Source organism: Zootermopsis nevadensis, unplaced genomic scaffold (assembly GCF_977971745.1).
Source record: "Zootermopsis nevadensis isolate Lab colony 2312 unplaced genomic scaffold, Znev_1.0 Znev_ptg000031l, whole genome shotgun sequence".
Classification (NCBI taxonomy): Eukaryota; Metazoa; Arthropoda; class Insecta; order Blattodea; family Termopsidae; genus Zootermopsis; species Zootermopsis nevadensis.
The window spans coordinates 3,099,070-3,115,781 of NW_028259163.1; the positions used below are offsets into that span (position 1 = coordinate 3,099,070).

The 16,712-nt window shown below is 38.1% G+C and overlaps 1 protein-coding gene across 8 annotated transcripts in view; it reads left to right on the forward strand.

The window, feature by feature from the left end:
* The window catches only part of RhoGAP100F (Rho GTPase activating protein at 100F), a 109,944-nt gene that overhangs the window by 63,561 nt on the left and 29,671 nt on the right, over positions 1 to 16,712 (forward strand). For all 8 annotated transcript variants that reach the window (XM_087359536.1, XM_087359539.1, XM_087359537.1 and 5 more), the window contains 2 exons: positions 15,477 to 15,608; positions 16,124 to 16,309. In XM_087359536.1, the coding sequence (XP_087215662.1) occupies positions 15,477 to 15,608; positions 16,124 to 16,309 (318 nt within the window). The remainder of the gene's footprint in view (positions 1 to 15,476; positions 15,609 to 16,123; positions 16,310 to 16,712) is intronic.

Consider the following 16,712-nt stretch of genomic DNA (forward strand, 5'->3'; position numbering starts at 1 on the left):
TATATTATTTTTTTAATTAATTTTAAGAAATAAAATATTTAAGTTACTGTTGAGTTTATTATTTCTTAATTTAAACGTGTTTCTGCACTCTGATGGTATTTGTTGCATTTATTTCAGAAAAATCTATTCTCATATTAGCGTCACAGTTTGAGTTTAAGAAAAGTACATTTCATCATATATGGATCAGAAAATCAACTGTTTTGATAACATTAATATTGATCATGCTCAAAGTGGGGAACTTCTTTGCTAAAATGTATTTTTAGAATGCTACTTTCCGACATGGAACAATAATGTCCATTACCGTGTTCACAAAACCCCGCCATTGATCCATATCCTAAGCTAAATTAATCCATATCACACCCTCATACATCATTTATCTTCAATATTTGTTTTTAAGATATATAAGTCTTTGTTAATCCGTGACGTTTCCCGACGGAAAATCTGTGTGCATTTATCATTTCTTTCCTTACGTTTTTCATCCATGCAAAAATCTCCATTTTTCTCAACTTCCGTGGTTTTATCATCTTAACAGTATTTTTCCGAAAAATACTAGAAATGAACCTCCTCTTATATAAATTGACGTGTGTTCATAAATAAATATATATATCGTAAATTAATATGCAGTTACTGTAGTTACATGGCATCTAATGGTACAGGCCTGATTTTAAATAATGTATTTAAAATTATATAAAGATATCTTGGTGTTCTTTAATGGAGTATCGCATTGTTAGCCTGGAGTTACTTAGTAAAATTGAAAATCTCAGACATAAGGTAGTATATTTGCGTCATATTGTGAATTAGGTTAATATTTTAATATTTTCCGTCAAATCACAATTTTAATAAAATATAAAATATTTAAAATATCATTTCACGTTCCGCATCGACGTTCCAATTTGTAAATCGATCATTCGATGCAGAACGTGAAATGATATTTTAAATACTTTATATTTTATTATCTTATTGAAAATTGTGATTTGACGGAAAATATTAAAATATTAATCTCAGACATGGTAACCGATTTCTTGGCCGTTATTCGAACCTGGGACCTCCCGCATACATAAGTGATTATCATAAACTCCTCAGCTGTCGCGTTAAGTGTTTATACGTCGCTTATATTGGACGATCGTATTTTGTCGCCGGCCGTAAGAATTATCTGATTATGTTTTATTGGCCGTTCGTAACGACGTCTTGTCTCTCCCTACCGACATTTCGTGTTGGTAAAGTTTACTTGTTAAGCGGGGTCTTCGAGTTAATTGACGTTTTATATCCCATGCAGTAACGTGGTTTTCCCTGTGAGACCACGCATGTCACACGGATAAACCCATTGCTTTTCGATTCAGTTGTTATGAAACAGTGTATTTCCCACCTGCTGTAACAATCACTGGCTTTGAAGTTTGTATTTATGAGTTTTCATATGATTCTCATTGTAAACAGCGATTATTTCCTTAAACAGCGTTAACCAGTTGAACTTCATAATGGTGAAGCGTTGTGTTTTCTTCGCGGTACGGACTAGATGTTTAAATATTATGTACGTAATGCGTGTCTCATTATAAACAGCGATTATTTCCTTAAACAGCGTTAACCAATTGATCTTTGTAATGGTGAAGTGTAGTGTTTTCTTCGCGGTACGGACTGAATTCTTAAATGTTATTTACGCAGCGCGTGTCTCATTACCGGCCATCTCGACACAGGTTTTCCTTGGTTTTCCTCTGTCTTCAAGCAAATGCTGAGATGGTTCCCAAGTTCCAAGTTGCCACTGCAAGCTTCTCATGCAGCCCTCCCGATTTAAATTAATCAAAATTTACCACCCCTTAACGCCGTCAAAATTTACCCCCCCCCTCCCCTCAGTAGGAACTTCTAAATTATGTATTAAACTTCCAAATTGATAGCCTCAGCTTTCTCTAATACAAAATTTCAAAATTCCGTCTTTTATGCCAATCATCACACTAACGCCTTCACTCTTACTTTATCCTTAACAGAAGGACGAGCGGGCATTGCCTGGGGACCTTCTAGCTATAAGATGCTCTTTCTCCCCCCCAGATATCGAAGTGTCTCTCACTTCTCTCTCTCTTTAGCTTTAGCTTCGGATTCAAAGGGCTATTTCAACGGCGTTGTTAGATCTTCGTGTCAAAATCGAGTGTTACTACTCGCAAAAATGTGGAATTAATGTCTCGTGAATATAATTTGTGTAGCTTTTAAGGAATTACGTGCTGATATCTGAATTACTGTTTATTCAGGCGAAGAACTGTTATCATGGTAAATATTTTTGTTGATTTAATTAAATTTAATTATCTTCAAATGTTGTCACAACGAAATTTAAACTAGAAATGCTATTTTTTTTTACGAGAGTCATATTTTAACCATTTCCGTTCTACGCACAAGATACCTCGTTTAAAGCAATGTTGCTTATAGTGTATTTATTTTCATCGATTGATGGTAAGTATAATTGTCATTTTGGATATCCCTAAATTTTAGTTGTGGCTTGTGTACACAACCCCTGTAACAAAACATGGGCCTTTTTTTTTTAATCCTGGCATTGCTAAACACCGAGGTTATTCAAAGTACAAATAATCGATGTTTCTGAGCGTGAAATATTGGTCGTAGCATGGAAGGCGTTAAAGCTTTGGATTTTATTACTTTGATGTATTTATAGTTTCGTATAATCAGCACGGATGAGTCACTATAAAGCCATTAACAAAACAAACAACTCACGATGTTTGTTCAAGTGAATGCCCCATTTGTCAGCAGTACTCATATTGACTGTTCGCTGCATTGCAGTGTATCTTAATAGTGACTGAATGCACAAAAATCTATTACTCGTAAGTGATATCACAAGTGTAATTTTACAGCGTGCAGTAAGAAGAATTAGGACATTAACGCGTGTGTCAGACTGGATCACTGAGTAATTTTTGGGGCATATTTTGGACTCGGCGAAACGCGTATTGGATTAAAATCTGTCATTTTTGATTTTATAAACACTCAATTTATTTACATTTTTATTTAGATCTGTTAGTGTTGTGTTGTGTTGGGCAAGGCCGTGGTCTAGGCAACACGGAGTTTTTTTCCGTGGCATCCCAACAATTACTCCATTCACACACAGAAGAAGGCAATGGCAAACCACTTCTGGATCATCTGCCAAGAACGTGTATGAACAGGTCCCAGTCCGAGAAAAGGATGGAAGGATCCTGTTCATATGGACCTGTCGTCAGACAGAACACTAAATAATAATAAGATGAGGTGGTCTAGCGGTTAGAACGCTGGCCTTGTAATCCTGGGGTCTCGGGTTCGATTCCCGGCGGTGCCCGAATTTATAACTTGTGTTGGGCAAGGCCGTGGTCTAGGCAACACGGAGTTTTCCTCCGTGGCATCCCAACAATTACTCCATTCACACACAGAAGAAGGCAATGGCAAACCACTTCTGGATCATCTGCCAAGAACGTATATGAACAGGTTCCAGTCCGAGAAAAGGATGGAAGGATCCTGTTCATATGGACCTGTCGTCAGACAGAACACTAAATAAAAATAAAATAAAAAAGTCGTAATGGCGTCTTTGCATAAGAGCATTTTCTTTACGTAACGTTATTTTGAAATAGCGTTAACCAATTGATGTAGTTTATTGTGATTTGTTGTTCTCTTTGAGGTAGGAATTATATTATTTTTGTCTTGACGTCAGTCCAGTTTCGTTCCACTGCTGGTGCTCAACTATTTTCTGTCTGGCTTGTGTTCATTAATGTTTTATAACGCTTCGGTTTTCTTAACAATTTCTCAGTTAATCGCTTTACGGCGATATGTTCAGATGTCTCGAATATTAAACAACTTATATTATTTTTAATTATTTTTTTTACACTTTCTTTGAACTGTGGAAAGGATAATGTACAATGAAAATGTTGTATTAGTGCGTCGGCATGTTTAATCTGAGTAACTGAAATGATTTCAATTAATTTTTTTGGGGTAAAGCGTATATGTCGTTATAATATTAAAATGGATTTTGGAATATTTATTGAAGGGTGTGGATTGGATTCATTTCGTTGAGGATGTTAATCAGTTACGGGTTCTTTTGAACACGGTATTAGACATTCGGTTCCATAAATGGCGTGAGATTTCTTGACTGATTTACAAGCAACTTATCAAGAATGCCTGTACTCATTTGATTTAGTTAATATGTGCAATATTTAAACGGACTACGTCGTAATTTTAATGGCCATGGTCTTCTGTTGATGTCCAACTGTTCAAGAAATTTCCCTGTGGTTATACAACCCGTAGCTCTTTCATTGTCGCCATGGAAACCAGTCTGAGCTGTTGTAATCCAGTTTTGTCCCGCAAACCCTTTCGAAGCTCCGTTCTGAAACTGACTAAAGCTAAAATTTTACCAAAGGCACCGTCACTGATTCTAGACTCCCCCCCCCCCCCCCAAACGCAGACTTCACCATACCCAACCATAGGCGCCACCATAACCTCATTTGTATTTCTTGCTACCAGATTCGCCCCCGTCAAAAGTTAATTCTATTTTTCTCCGCGCTGCCTTTATGGCGCACTCGTCCAGTCAAAGCGTGACGGATATTGGCTATTATATTAATAGTAGGTTTTGCCGTAAGGAATTTGATAACATTTCTTCGGAAGTTATTTATTTATTTTTTTAAGACTGTTCAGAAATATTTGGTCTGTATTACGTTGAAATTTCTGCCAACTTTTAAATGTTTGTTCATAAATTCTTACTTACTGTTTTTTTTTGTTTCAAAATGAATCTCTCCTGAGACTGATTGGCAGAATTAAGTTAATACGAAAATACGGACAGAACAGAAGTAAAATGTTTCCTCTGATGGCCGTCATACAAGCTTCCTAAATTGGAAGTTATGAATTTGTGTAGGAACTGAGCGCATGTACGGTGCATGTATACGCCATTAAATTTGTTAAGCTTAATTAAACTTAATTGTTTATGCGTGGTTTGTACCGTGCGCATGAAATAAACGGGTAATTGATATGTTGTGTCCTTCCGCGCGCAGGGTTCCACCCCAAAATTGCTGAACTGATATCAATTAATCTTTCTACAGGGTGATGCAAAGTTCCTTCGAATTATTTACATTTTACATTTTACGCTGGCCTTGTAATCCTGGGGTCTCGGGTTCGATTCCCGGCGGTGCCCGAATTAATAACTTGTGTTGGGCAAGGCCGTGGTCTAGGCAACACGGAGTTTTCCTCCGTGGCATCCCAACAATTACTCCATTCACACACAGAAGAAGGCAATGGCAAACCACTTCTGGATCATCTGCCAAGAACGTATATGAACAGGTCCCAGTCCGAGAAAAGGATGGAAGGATCCTGTTCATAAGGACCTGTCTTCAGACAGAACACTAAATAATAATAAGATGAGGTGGTCTAGCGGTTAGAACGCTGGCCTTGTAATCCTGGGGTCTCGGGTTAGATTCCCGGCGGTGCCCGAATTTATAACTTGTGTTGGGCAAGGCCGTGGTCTAGGCAACACGGAGTTTTCCTCCGTGGCATCCCAACAATTACTCCATTCACACACAGAAGAAGGCAATGGCAAACCACTTCTGGATCATCTGCCAAGAACGTATATGAACAGGTCCCAGTCTGAGAAAAGGATGGAAGGATCCTGTTCATATGGACCTGTCGTCAGACAGAACACTAAATAATAATAAACAGTGAAGGAAGAAATAAATAAAGACTAATGTTTTTAGGTTTGGGTGTGTACCCGTTACTGTGCGGGACTGCATAATATAAACAATTCCAAGGCATTGTATATTCGCAGGCGTCGAGATAAGAAATTCCCTACTCTTCGTAATGTAGTAGTTATGTACAAGCCACTCGATGCTTTCGTCACTACTACCTAAAGTGAAAACATCAAGGCATTCTAACAACAAAGACGCATTATTTTTCTCAATATTTTAAATAACTATTACATTACCTAAAATAATTTATTTTGACATCGTGACGTTCCCCTTCTACCATACCGCGAGGTGTTTATGAGACAATGGACCCGACATACAAGAAGAGACAGCTTTTTCATTTCAGATAGTATACTAGTGAACCAGTCGTCAAGAGCAACGCTTCGAGCCAGTCAGATTTTAACGGTAGCTCGAAAACGCACGGAATTTTCCGATCTCTCACGATCAGGGTCTGCTTCGATAGGTGTCGGATAATTTTATTTATTGAACATATCTGTCAATTTTAACCTCTGCGTTTACGTATTACTCGAAACGAACGTAATATAAATGTTCTCAGAAATTTCTCGTGTCGATAAAATTGTCGCATGACAGGTACGGATGTAACTTTTATTTGAATATTTGTTTATACGCTCGGTAAATATTTAAAGGAATACGGAATTGAAAAATTATGTGGATATTTGCATTATTTATATCACGTGGTTAACATTGCGGTAATATATTTTTCTTTTTGTTATAAAATTGTAGCAGGGTCAATTATCGCAGAGATCTACGTCGACTCTCACTGTTTCGCTACGGCGTGGAGACTGGGAGTCAGAAAAGCAGACATTTCGATAGATCGATACAGCGGACCATAGCAGTATCTCGCGTGATAACGATACTACATTATAGCACGTTCTTTAATATCAGATGAACCAATTAGTAGGTCACAAGTTTCAGACGTCCGCGGATCTATTCGTGAGGATTCACTGAAGTCTCTCAGACAAATGTTTTAACATTATTTGTGTTACAAGGTCTTTGTTGAGAATCTGGTAGATTTTTATTTTTTATTTTTAGTGTTCTGTCTGAGGACAGGTCCATATGAACAGGATCCTTCCATCCTTTTCTCGGACTGGGACCTGTTCATATACGTTCTTGGCAGATGATCCAGAAGTGGTTTGCCATTGCCTTCTTCTGTGTGTGAATGGAGTAATTGTTGGGATGCCACGGAGGAAAACTCCGTGTTGCCTAGACCACGGCCTTGCCCAACACAAGTTATAAATTCGGGCACCGCCGGGAATCGAACCCGAGACCCCAGGATTACAAGGCCAGCGTTCTAACCGCTAGACCACCGTGGCACAATCTGGTAGATGCTAGTTGAAAATTCTCGTTGAAATCCAACAGTATGTAATCTAATCTATTAAAAGCGTTGTTGAGAGATTTCGGTTCTTGTAGAATGGATAACGTCTACGAATGTGTGAGCTGTTAAGGGATTTTGGGTCTTACGAGATAATGTCATTATTTTACTATTATTCTTAACGGGTAATTTACTAGTAAATATGTAAAGTGAATCGGGAAATGATTTTTTTCAGCGGACAAGGAAACTTTAGCATCGCAGGGTCGAGTTATGTATTTATCTGCTCAGAGATTTCCGTTTTTCCCCCCACACTCGGATCTGAACACTCGATTTGCGGATCCTGAATCAAACATGTGCTTACGTGCAAGCACGTGTTACACGGTTTGAAACTACGACATTAAGTGACACAGTCTGTTCTGTGTGTCAGCAGGACGATGTAATCGCGACTTCCGCCCAAATTCGCGTAATCGATTTTATTCAGGGACTGGAAAAGTTGTAAAATTTAATATTTTATCCTAAATACGAAGGATCTGATTTAATATCAGGACATTTGTTTAAAGAAATGCACTGAGTGGTTGGCACTACTGCTTTGTATTCGGAAGGTCCCGTGTTCAGATTTTAGCCAGTGGCAGACTGTCATAAGGTTTTCCGTGGTTTTCTACAGTTATTCCAGAGAATTTAGGGGATAATATCTTAAATAGGCTACTATCGCTTTCTTTAACAAATTTTACAATTCAAATTTTATTGTAATTATTCGACGATATATATAGTCTGATAGTGATGACTTAATTTTTTATATAATTTTCCATTTCGAAGGTCTTATTGTGAGTATGTAAGTCGTGTTCCGTTACCGAACACTGTTGCTGCTAAATATTGGATTATTCTGTCAGGACCTTTTAGTTTTATTACAATTCGTTATCAATCTTTTTAAAAGATTTTCAAGTTGGAAGGAAAAAAACTCAAAATCAGTGTGAATAAAATCTTGCATTACGAAATATAAAACACTGTTTGATACGTACATTTCATTTTTACACTGAAAATCATACAAAACCCACAAAAATAAAATGCAGTCTTACTGATTTTAAATCAGGTGGTATACATTGTTACCACTGGGCTTTAAGGGATTAATGACGTATTGACAATATATGTAGACCATATTTTATATTTGCGTATAGATTTTTAGACTTATTAAGGTTTCCGGTTATCTGACTCTAACAACGTGAAATATAGAACTTGAAGGTTAAGATAAAACTCCAGAAATTTAGAAAACATTTGGTTTTCTTGTGATTATTGCTTTAAAGAATTGTAAAACTGTCTGCGTAACAGGTGCATAGTTCTTAATAAACCTACGACTTAATTGCAAACAGGGAAAAGACAAATGATCGTGTTGAAGTTTTAAACTTTATTAAAAACGTGAGAGGGAGAGAAAACTGGCACAACTCTTACTGATGCCAACTGTTCTGTACCACTACACGTAGCAGACGCATTGCAACTCGTATTTCTCTTGACTTAATATAAGTGAAGTTCGGGCGTATAATAATTTTCCATCTCAATAGACTGAGAAAAACCATGATAGCCTTGCCGCTGAAATAACCTGCCTTTTATCTGTGCTGTGAAATCCCGAGGAAAGTAATCGGTTAAAATTAAACGGTTGCTGTGTCACAAGTATTTGGCGTGAAGTCGTCATGAAATATGTAAAGTTTTTGGTGAATAGAAATTCTGTATGTGGCGAATTGGGCAAGGCCGTGGTCTAGGCAACACGGAGTTTCCCCGGTTTCTCCGTGGCATCCCATTCACACACAGAAGAAGGCAATGGCAAACCACTTCTGGATCATCTGCCAAGAACGTATATGAACAGGTCCCAGTCCGAGAAAAGGATGGAAGGATCCTGTTCATATGGACCTGTCGTCAGACAGATCACTAAATAATAATAAGATGAGGTGGTCTAGCGGTTAGAACTCTGGCCTTGTAATCCTGGGGTCTCGGGTTCGATTCTCGGCGGTGCCCGAATTTATAACTTGTGTTGGGCAAGGCCGTGGTCTAGGCAACACGGAGTTTTCCTCCGTGGCATCCCAACAATTACTCCATTCACACACAGAAGAAGGCAATGGCAAACCACTTCTGGATCATCTGCCAAGAACGTATATGAACAGGTCCCAGTCCGAGAAGAGAAAAGGATGGAAGGATCCTGTTCATATGGACCTGTCGTCAGACAGAACACTAAAATAAAATAAATAAATAATTCAAGATATACAAGTCTTAGTAACTGAATGTGTATTTAGGATTAATTATTGTAAGAACAGAATGTAGCATTGTTTTTGGGCGTGTGTGTAGTCAAAATGGCCGCGTAATTTACTTGACAGCTCTGCATGAAATTTGGCTAACAATCTTAATTCTATTCCGTCTTACCGGCTTCATTTGGTTCATCTGAAATGCCTTTTCTTGAACCGTGTTTGTTTACAGATGCAGTCGACGTTCGTAATTCGAAAGTCAGCAGAAAACACGTAGAAGTCACTTCATTGATTACAAAAATGTCTGACTGTCTTTATACATTATAAAATGTACAGTCTTATCTGTGTCAAAAACGTTCTCTCGTATAAAACATCCCTTTAGATCAAAGGCGACACGTGGAGTTATGTATAATGCTCGCGTACGTTTATTTTGTTCGCTAAATCTGTTTTCACACTTGGGATTTGTTATGTAAATAAAATATGCCTATTAATATATCTGTAAAGAGGACACATATCGTGTAAAATGTATTGTACATAAATAAAATGAATTTATGGAAGTTTTTTTTGCGTTCTATGCACAGAGATAGTAAAATTGAACGCTTAATGGAAGGCTCGTTTCTGACTGCTCAAAAGGAGTTTCGTGATAATTTGATGTAGAAGAATTAAGTTGATATAATTGCGTCATATTGCGAATTAAAATTTAATTATTCGTGTTTTTTTTCCCCGTCTAATCACAATTGTATATAAATAAAATTATACATAAGATATTAAAATATCATTTACATATTTGGTACAATTAGAAGAATTAATCTATACATTGCCAGGATCAAAGTTATGCCCGTTTCATTCTGTATAAACCCCTGCTTTATGAAATGCTTAAGCAGAAACTTACATTTATAAAAAAAGGCTTATGCGTAATATAAAACAATTTATATAAAAGCTTAATTAAATGCAACTATCATTTTTTTAATTTCGAAATTGTTCACAATAACGAAATATCCTTTCGTATAGAAAATAAATTATCGGAAAGGCATTAAGTGTACACATATTTATTTATAAAGCAGGTATTTTTTCCTGATCGTTGTAATATAACCAAGTTTAAGAAAGCAAGAAGGTGAGTTTCTGGGCAACGCATATATTAAATTGCAAGATAATTGGGCATCTGAGATGGTCCCCATTTGAGATAAAATGCCGAAATTAAGGGCACCATGAAAATATTGAATGACCTTGAAATTTTGATTCTTCAGAAAGTGGTGATTCAGCTCATCTCAGTCTAAATCAAAATGTATCTAATGAAAAAAAAATGCTAATTAGTAATTTTGGACTATGTGTTTCGGTACTCTTAGCCAGAGGCCGTCTTAAGAGTATGGATTTCACTGTTTGCAATAACATCAGATTACAATTTCCTGCTTTACTCTTAAGTTTACAGAGCCAGTGGATGTGAATATTTCAGATGACACGACTGTGTTCAGTTATAGGCCAAGATTGTTGTGTAGCTCATCGATATAAATCGATATAAATCGACTAAAAATCATCGTCAGTTTATCCGACCTCTGGAACGAACCGTGGACTTTCCGAAAACAAAAGACATTATAATATGTAATCAAATTTCTTTCCTTGGTATGAAATATCGAGACGTGACGTGTATATAACACTTAAGAAATTGAGTAGTTTTCTTTTTCTCTAAAAGCGACGAGTGAGGTGAGGTGTGGTTTCGTCCATATTATCTCAAGGGGGGGGGGGGCTGTCAGGTAGGACGGCTCGGAGGTGCTGCTGCTGTGGTTACTCTGAAAAGCACAGTTTGTTCCATGTTACAAATTGCGAGTAGCTGAGAGAACCAGAGTTTCAGATTATGTACGCTATTGTCTGATAACTGTCAACAAGGTTATAAATCTCTGTCTGCGGTTCGATACACTGCTTCGATTGTATGATATTGCTTCCTAAATCGATACGTGTCGAAAGAGGAAAGCATTCTATACTAAATATTTCTTGAACGTGAGTAGGGAATTGGTCGTAACACTACACTTAAGAAGTCTCTGGTGATTTTATAATGTAAAATTATATAACTTAGCGGTAACCTTCTATTCCAGACTTACGTTAATTATATATGAGCATTTTAATTCACTGCTGTGGAAGCTTAACGTTTGAAAACCTGTCCCTATCATAAGCCAGATTAATCCGGTTCTACATCTTCCAAACTTGTTTCTTTAAAATTAATTTTTTTAAAGGTCCTGTTATCTACGTCTTTGTCTTCCAAGTGGCGTCTTCCATTCAGGTTCACCGACTAAAACTCGATGTGTATTTTTCATCTCTCCCGTACGTGCTACATCCCGGGCCATCTCATTTTTTCTCGATGTTATAATATTTATTGAACAATACAGTTTATGAAGATTTTCGTTGTTCAAGCGAGGTTTGGCTTCAACGTGGTAATGAAACTGCTTGCGTATTTCCCAGCGTTTTGTCATTTTAAATTTTTGTATGCGTCCTGAAGAGTATATTCCTTCTCATAAATGTATTCACTTAAAATTTAAAAAAATAAAATCTATTATATATTAAATTTAAAGGACGTTACTCCTTTGGATAATCTTGAAATGAATTTGCTGAAGTGTTAGCCGAATCCAGTTCTACTACAGCTTGCCAAATAAGTAGATTACTATTACCTTCGTTTAAAAGCCTTCGTCATGGCAGGAAATAAGGACTGAAAGCGACTATTTGTCTCTCTACAAATTGGAATCGTGGTAACTGGATAAATCCAGACACTTCATAATACAGTGTTTTCCTGTGATCTACTTAACTGTTGGGTTCCTCGAGAAAAGCTTGGTGACAGTCCCTCTAGAATGTAATATTTTGTGACGTGAACACATGTTGGAATATTCTAGGTAGATTATACTATAAGTTTTGAGTAAAGCAAAATACAAGTTAAATTGTTTATGTTTGTTGTTAAATTGGGTATTTTAAATGTCTCATATGATTCTGTGCTTGGTCATTGGTATATTTTTTTATGTTTAACTGTACGTCTAGCATCAGTCCTGATATTAAGCATATTTGCGAAGAAGTGTAGTAAAACATTCTTCTCGTTAAAAAGATCAGATGTATGAAATTATTAATTTTTATTTCTTCGTATTTAGTCAATTTCCTAAGTCTTGAATCTCGAGTAATCAGATCTGATTTTCTTAATTTATTTATATACGAATACAGATGGGGAAAAAAATATCTCAAGTCTTCTGTTTAATGTGAAACTTCGGCTCAGGAAGAAATCGCTTAGTATTTTTAAGGTTTTCAAACATTTCGTCTCAAGGATTTTCACCCGGAAGTTGAAAACTTCTAAGGGTTCCATTAACACTTTCTGGATCCAATACTCCGGATAGACTTCTTCTGAAGAACACTGTCGTATAAGTTAGAACTGGTTGATACAGTGGCAATGCATGTTATTCCTCAGGCACATCACTAGTCATAGTTCAAGTGGTTCTTATTACACACAAATGACTGCAGAACTTCAGTAACACTGGACACGATTTTAGAGAACAGACGCCAGGCGTCCAGACGCCGAACATAGTCACGCCCTCTAATGACGCCAAATTCACCGCAAATAAGAATACAGATGGCACTGTAGACGAGACTGACAAACCGTCGCCGAGCGTCGCGACGCCTTTAAATTAACGTCCTTCGAAAACGGCACCTGCTGAAGTCGCGACGAAAGACGTCGGGACGCTCAGCGTCGGTTTTCAAGTTTTCTCAATGTCATATGTAGAATTATCTAAGAAACATTTGGCGTCCTGGTGTCAAACGTCGCTTTAGTCCAGATTTCTGTCGTCCTGTCATGGCGTCGGAATGAAAGCCGCCTCGAAGTTAGGCGTCTGTTTCGTATTTTCGATTTCCGTGTCATCCGGAGACGTACCTGCGATTAATGTGTCGCCTCTTAAAGACACCGCAGTGTTTGTCGCAGCGACGTTCAGCGTCACGACTATAGGCGTCGGTTTGTTAACAACGTGACCAAAATTATGGCAAGGGCTTCACGGCACCACCCAAACACGCCAGATGCATGTCTATCAATAACCGTGGGCACGATGTTAGGGTATCGATGTCAAGCGTCGCGACGACTAACATCGCGATACCCGAGGAGGACGCCAAATTAACCTCACATAAGCCTCCATAAGACAGTGAAGACGAAATTAGAAAACCGACGCCGAGCGTCGGGACGTCTGTCGCCGCGACGCCATAACAACACCACAGGAATGTGACTCAAACCATTGTGATAACATTTAGACCTGATTTAGACAATCGACGCCAGGCGTCGCGACGCTTACGTAACGACGCCTTCAAGTTAGTCAAATTTACATCAGATAAGTCGCCGGATGACATTGAGCACTCAACTACGAAACCGACGCCGAACGTCGGTACGCCTGTCGTCGCGACGGCATCACAACAACACAGGAATGTGACTCAAACCATTGTGATAACATTTAGACCGACTTTAGAAAATCGACGCCTGGCGTCGCGACGCTTAATGTCGCGACGCCTTCAAATTACGTCAAATATAAATCCGATAAGTCAAGGGACGACATTGAACACTCAACTACAAAACCGACGCCTTCCGTCTAAACGTCATTAAATGACGCTTAAACGTGTTTATGCCCTTGGTGTAACGCTGGGAACGATACTAGAAAATCGACGCCAAGCGTAAGGACGAGCACTGTCATGGCCCGAGGGGAGAAGTGTGTATTGACCAATATGCACGGCTTAACCTTTCACAAAGCAACGCAACCTAACCTAACCCAACCTAACCTAACCTAACCTAACCCAACCTAACCTAACCCAACCCAACCCAACCTAACCTAACCTAACCTGCAGTATCGCAACCCTTTTATCTCTTCCTTTCACCTCTCATAGCATCTCTTTTCCTATCCTCTGAGCTTCTTTCTTACTTTCTTTTCTCTTTAACTTTCTCCACATCTCATTTCTTATCATCTCTACGTGTACCTTACCACTCTTCTCTTTTACTCTTGTGTTGTCTCATCTCCACTCCTCTGAGGTTAAGGGGTATTTACAGTCAATGCAATATTTTGCTACTCATTGTTTACGACCATACATAGTACGGTGGATGCAGCAATGCTGCTGATTACTGAAAATTCTGTCAAACGTGTTTACCCATTAATCCACTGTTTGATAGTAATAGCACATTTTAATGTATAAACCTAACACTGGACGCAGTCATGACTACGTTTTACATTCCAAGATTCCTGAAACTTCTCAGTGATATCGCTAGATTGCAGAATGTTCTCTTACATTTGTTGCTATCATTTGACAGATTTTAGAAGAATGTGGATGGAAAAGAAATGCAGATGACAGTGAAGTTGGTAGATAATCAGTAATCTTTAAAGACAGAAATTAGCTACAACTAAAGTGGTCATCGACAGTACATGTAAAAGTTCTGGAGAGAGGATTGAGTTGATTGAGACAAGTGTGTAGGCTATGGCAGCTGGAGATTTCAATCCAATGGCCGTGTAATTGTTTTTGTGAAACGTGTGGTTTCGAGAGATGTGATGTGTAGCAGAGAGGAGGGGACATTGATTTGTTTTCATCCAATTTACGCTACATGTATAGACCGAAACAGTAGGAATGCTTGGACACATTGGGTCATATAATAATTTACTTTTGAATACATTTTTACATGAAGGCTTTTTTTTTAATTCGGTGATGAACCTTCGTGTTCGGTAAGCCATCTAGTTAGTTAGTTATACATTTTTACATACAGCTCGTAATATTAATGTAATTCTAACCAACTCCATAGTCCAGAGTCTGTCTTGGGAGTTGATAGCCGGTTCTTCCCCTCAATTGGGTTTTCCTAAGATTGATTTTAATATTGTACTCTCATCTTAGCTTAGGTCTCCTGAGTGATATTTTCCTTCAGGTAAATTTTATATGCATTTCTCATTTCCTTTATACACACTGCACATTCTGCCCATCCAGTCCTTATTGATTTGGTGATCCTAATGATATTTGGTTTAAAGCACAAATTCTGCAATTTTCTTCAGACTCCCATAACTTCCTCCCTCTTAATTCCAAATATTCTCAAACACCCTCAACTGTGTACGTTTCTTAACATATTATGGAAAATAATAGAAGTGTTTAATATTTTGATTATTATGGAATATTTGTTGTCGCAACTTAGTGTCATCATTGATAAAAGTCCTGCGCTCAGATCCTTCATTGTCTTGCTTGTAGGAAGGTCGAGAGACAACACCGGAGATGGCCACAAGCCCCCGGCGTCAGGTGTCACAGGTTCCAGGTACAAGCACTTCAGGTGTGAGGACCAGGGAACCACCACCCATGGTGGTGCAAGCAGACTTCCGGAAGGTACGCGTTCAGTGCCCCTGTTTTAAACCAACTGCCCTTTATTGACATTTTGAATCTTGAGTAAACTGAGATTGCTGTCTTCTGGGTTGTACTGCTGTGTATTCCGGTAGAAGATTACCACCATCATTGCCTCTATCATCAGGGTGTCATTACCTTCATGATGGAGGCAGCAAGGACCTACGAAATTGCAGTAAACTTCTACTAGACTACATGACGCTACAACCCAGTCAGCAGCCATCTTTGTACTCTGCTGTGAGAACCTCAAATCCTACTTAGTTATTCATGGCGATTGTCAGTCACTCATGGTTACTGTCTGTAAATACAATATTATGATGTCTTGCACCCAGCATTATCAAGATCGCTGTAAGCAATATCTTCTAATTTCATTTTACACTAAATAACCTCCAAAAATGAGCTCAATTGGTTGCAGGAGTAGTTGTAATCATAGACTTCTTTAACATAACAGATTTCGTAAAGTTCTAGATATTTTTAATGATTTCATATTGTTTGTGCAGGTGAGCGGAATCTCGACAGAGATCTACCGACAGATTGAGACAGTAGAGAATGACCATAACGATAAAGAAACAGCTCATGCACTACAATTGGCGGATAAGCATGGAGAGATGGTGGTACGGTTGCTCGATCCCAGGCACATGGGACGTGTTGCGTCCGAAGCTGCCAAACGCTTCCTCGCTCTGCAGGTAAGTTGACATTCCCTGTTAAGTGAAAACTTTAAAACTCCCATGTTTTAGTATGTAATTTTATTTTGGTAATACAGTTTCGGTTTGCATTTACATAGTTAATTAAAATTAAGAAAGTGTTGAGTGTTTATTCTGTGCCAAGATTACTTAACATAATATTTTATAAAACTAATTTAACACATTTACTGCCATGCTACCCAATGTTGGGGATTACAAAGGAGCAGGAAGTCGCTTTGTAAGAGAACATAACTTATAAATTCATAAGTCGACACACAAAAATTTCCGATTATCACCTGTGAAAGTAACTGCATTTGAGTGAAATCTGTAAGACATGGGTAACTTTAATGCATGAGAAGTAAAACATTGATGGACGTGCGATGCAAGATTACCAAAACATCCTTCG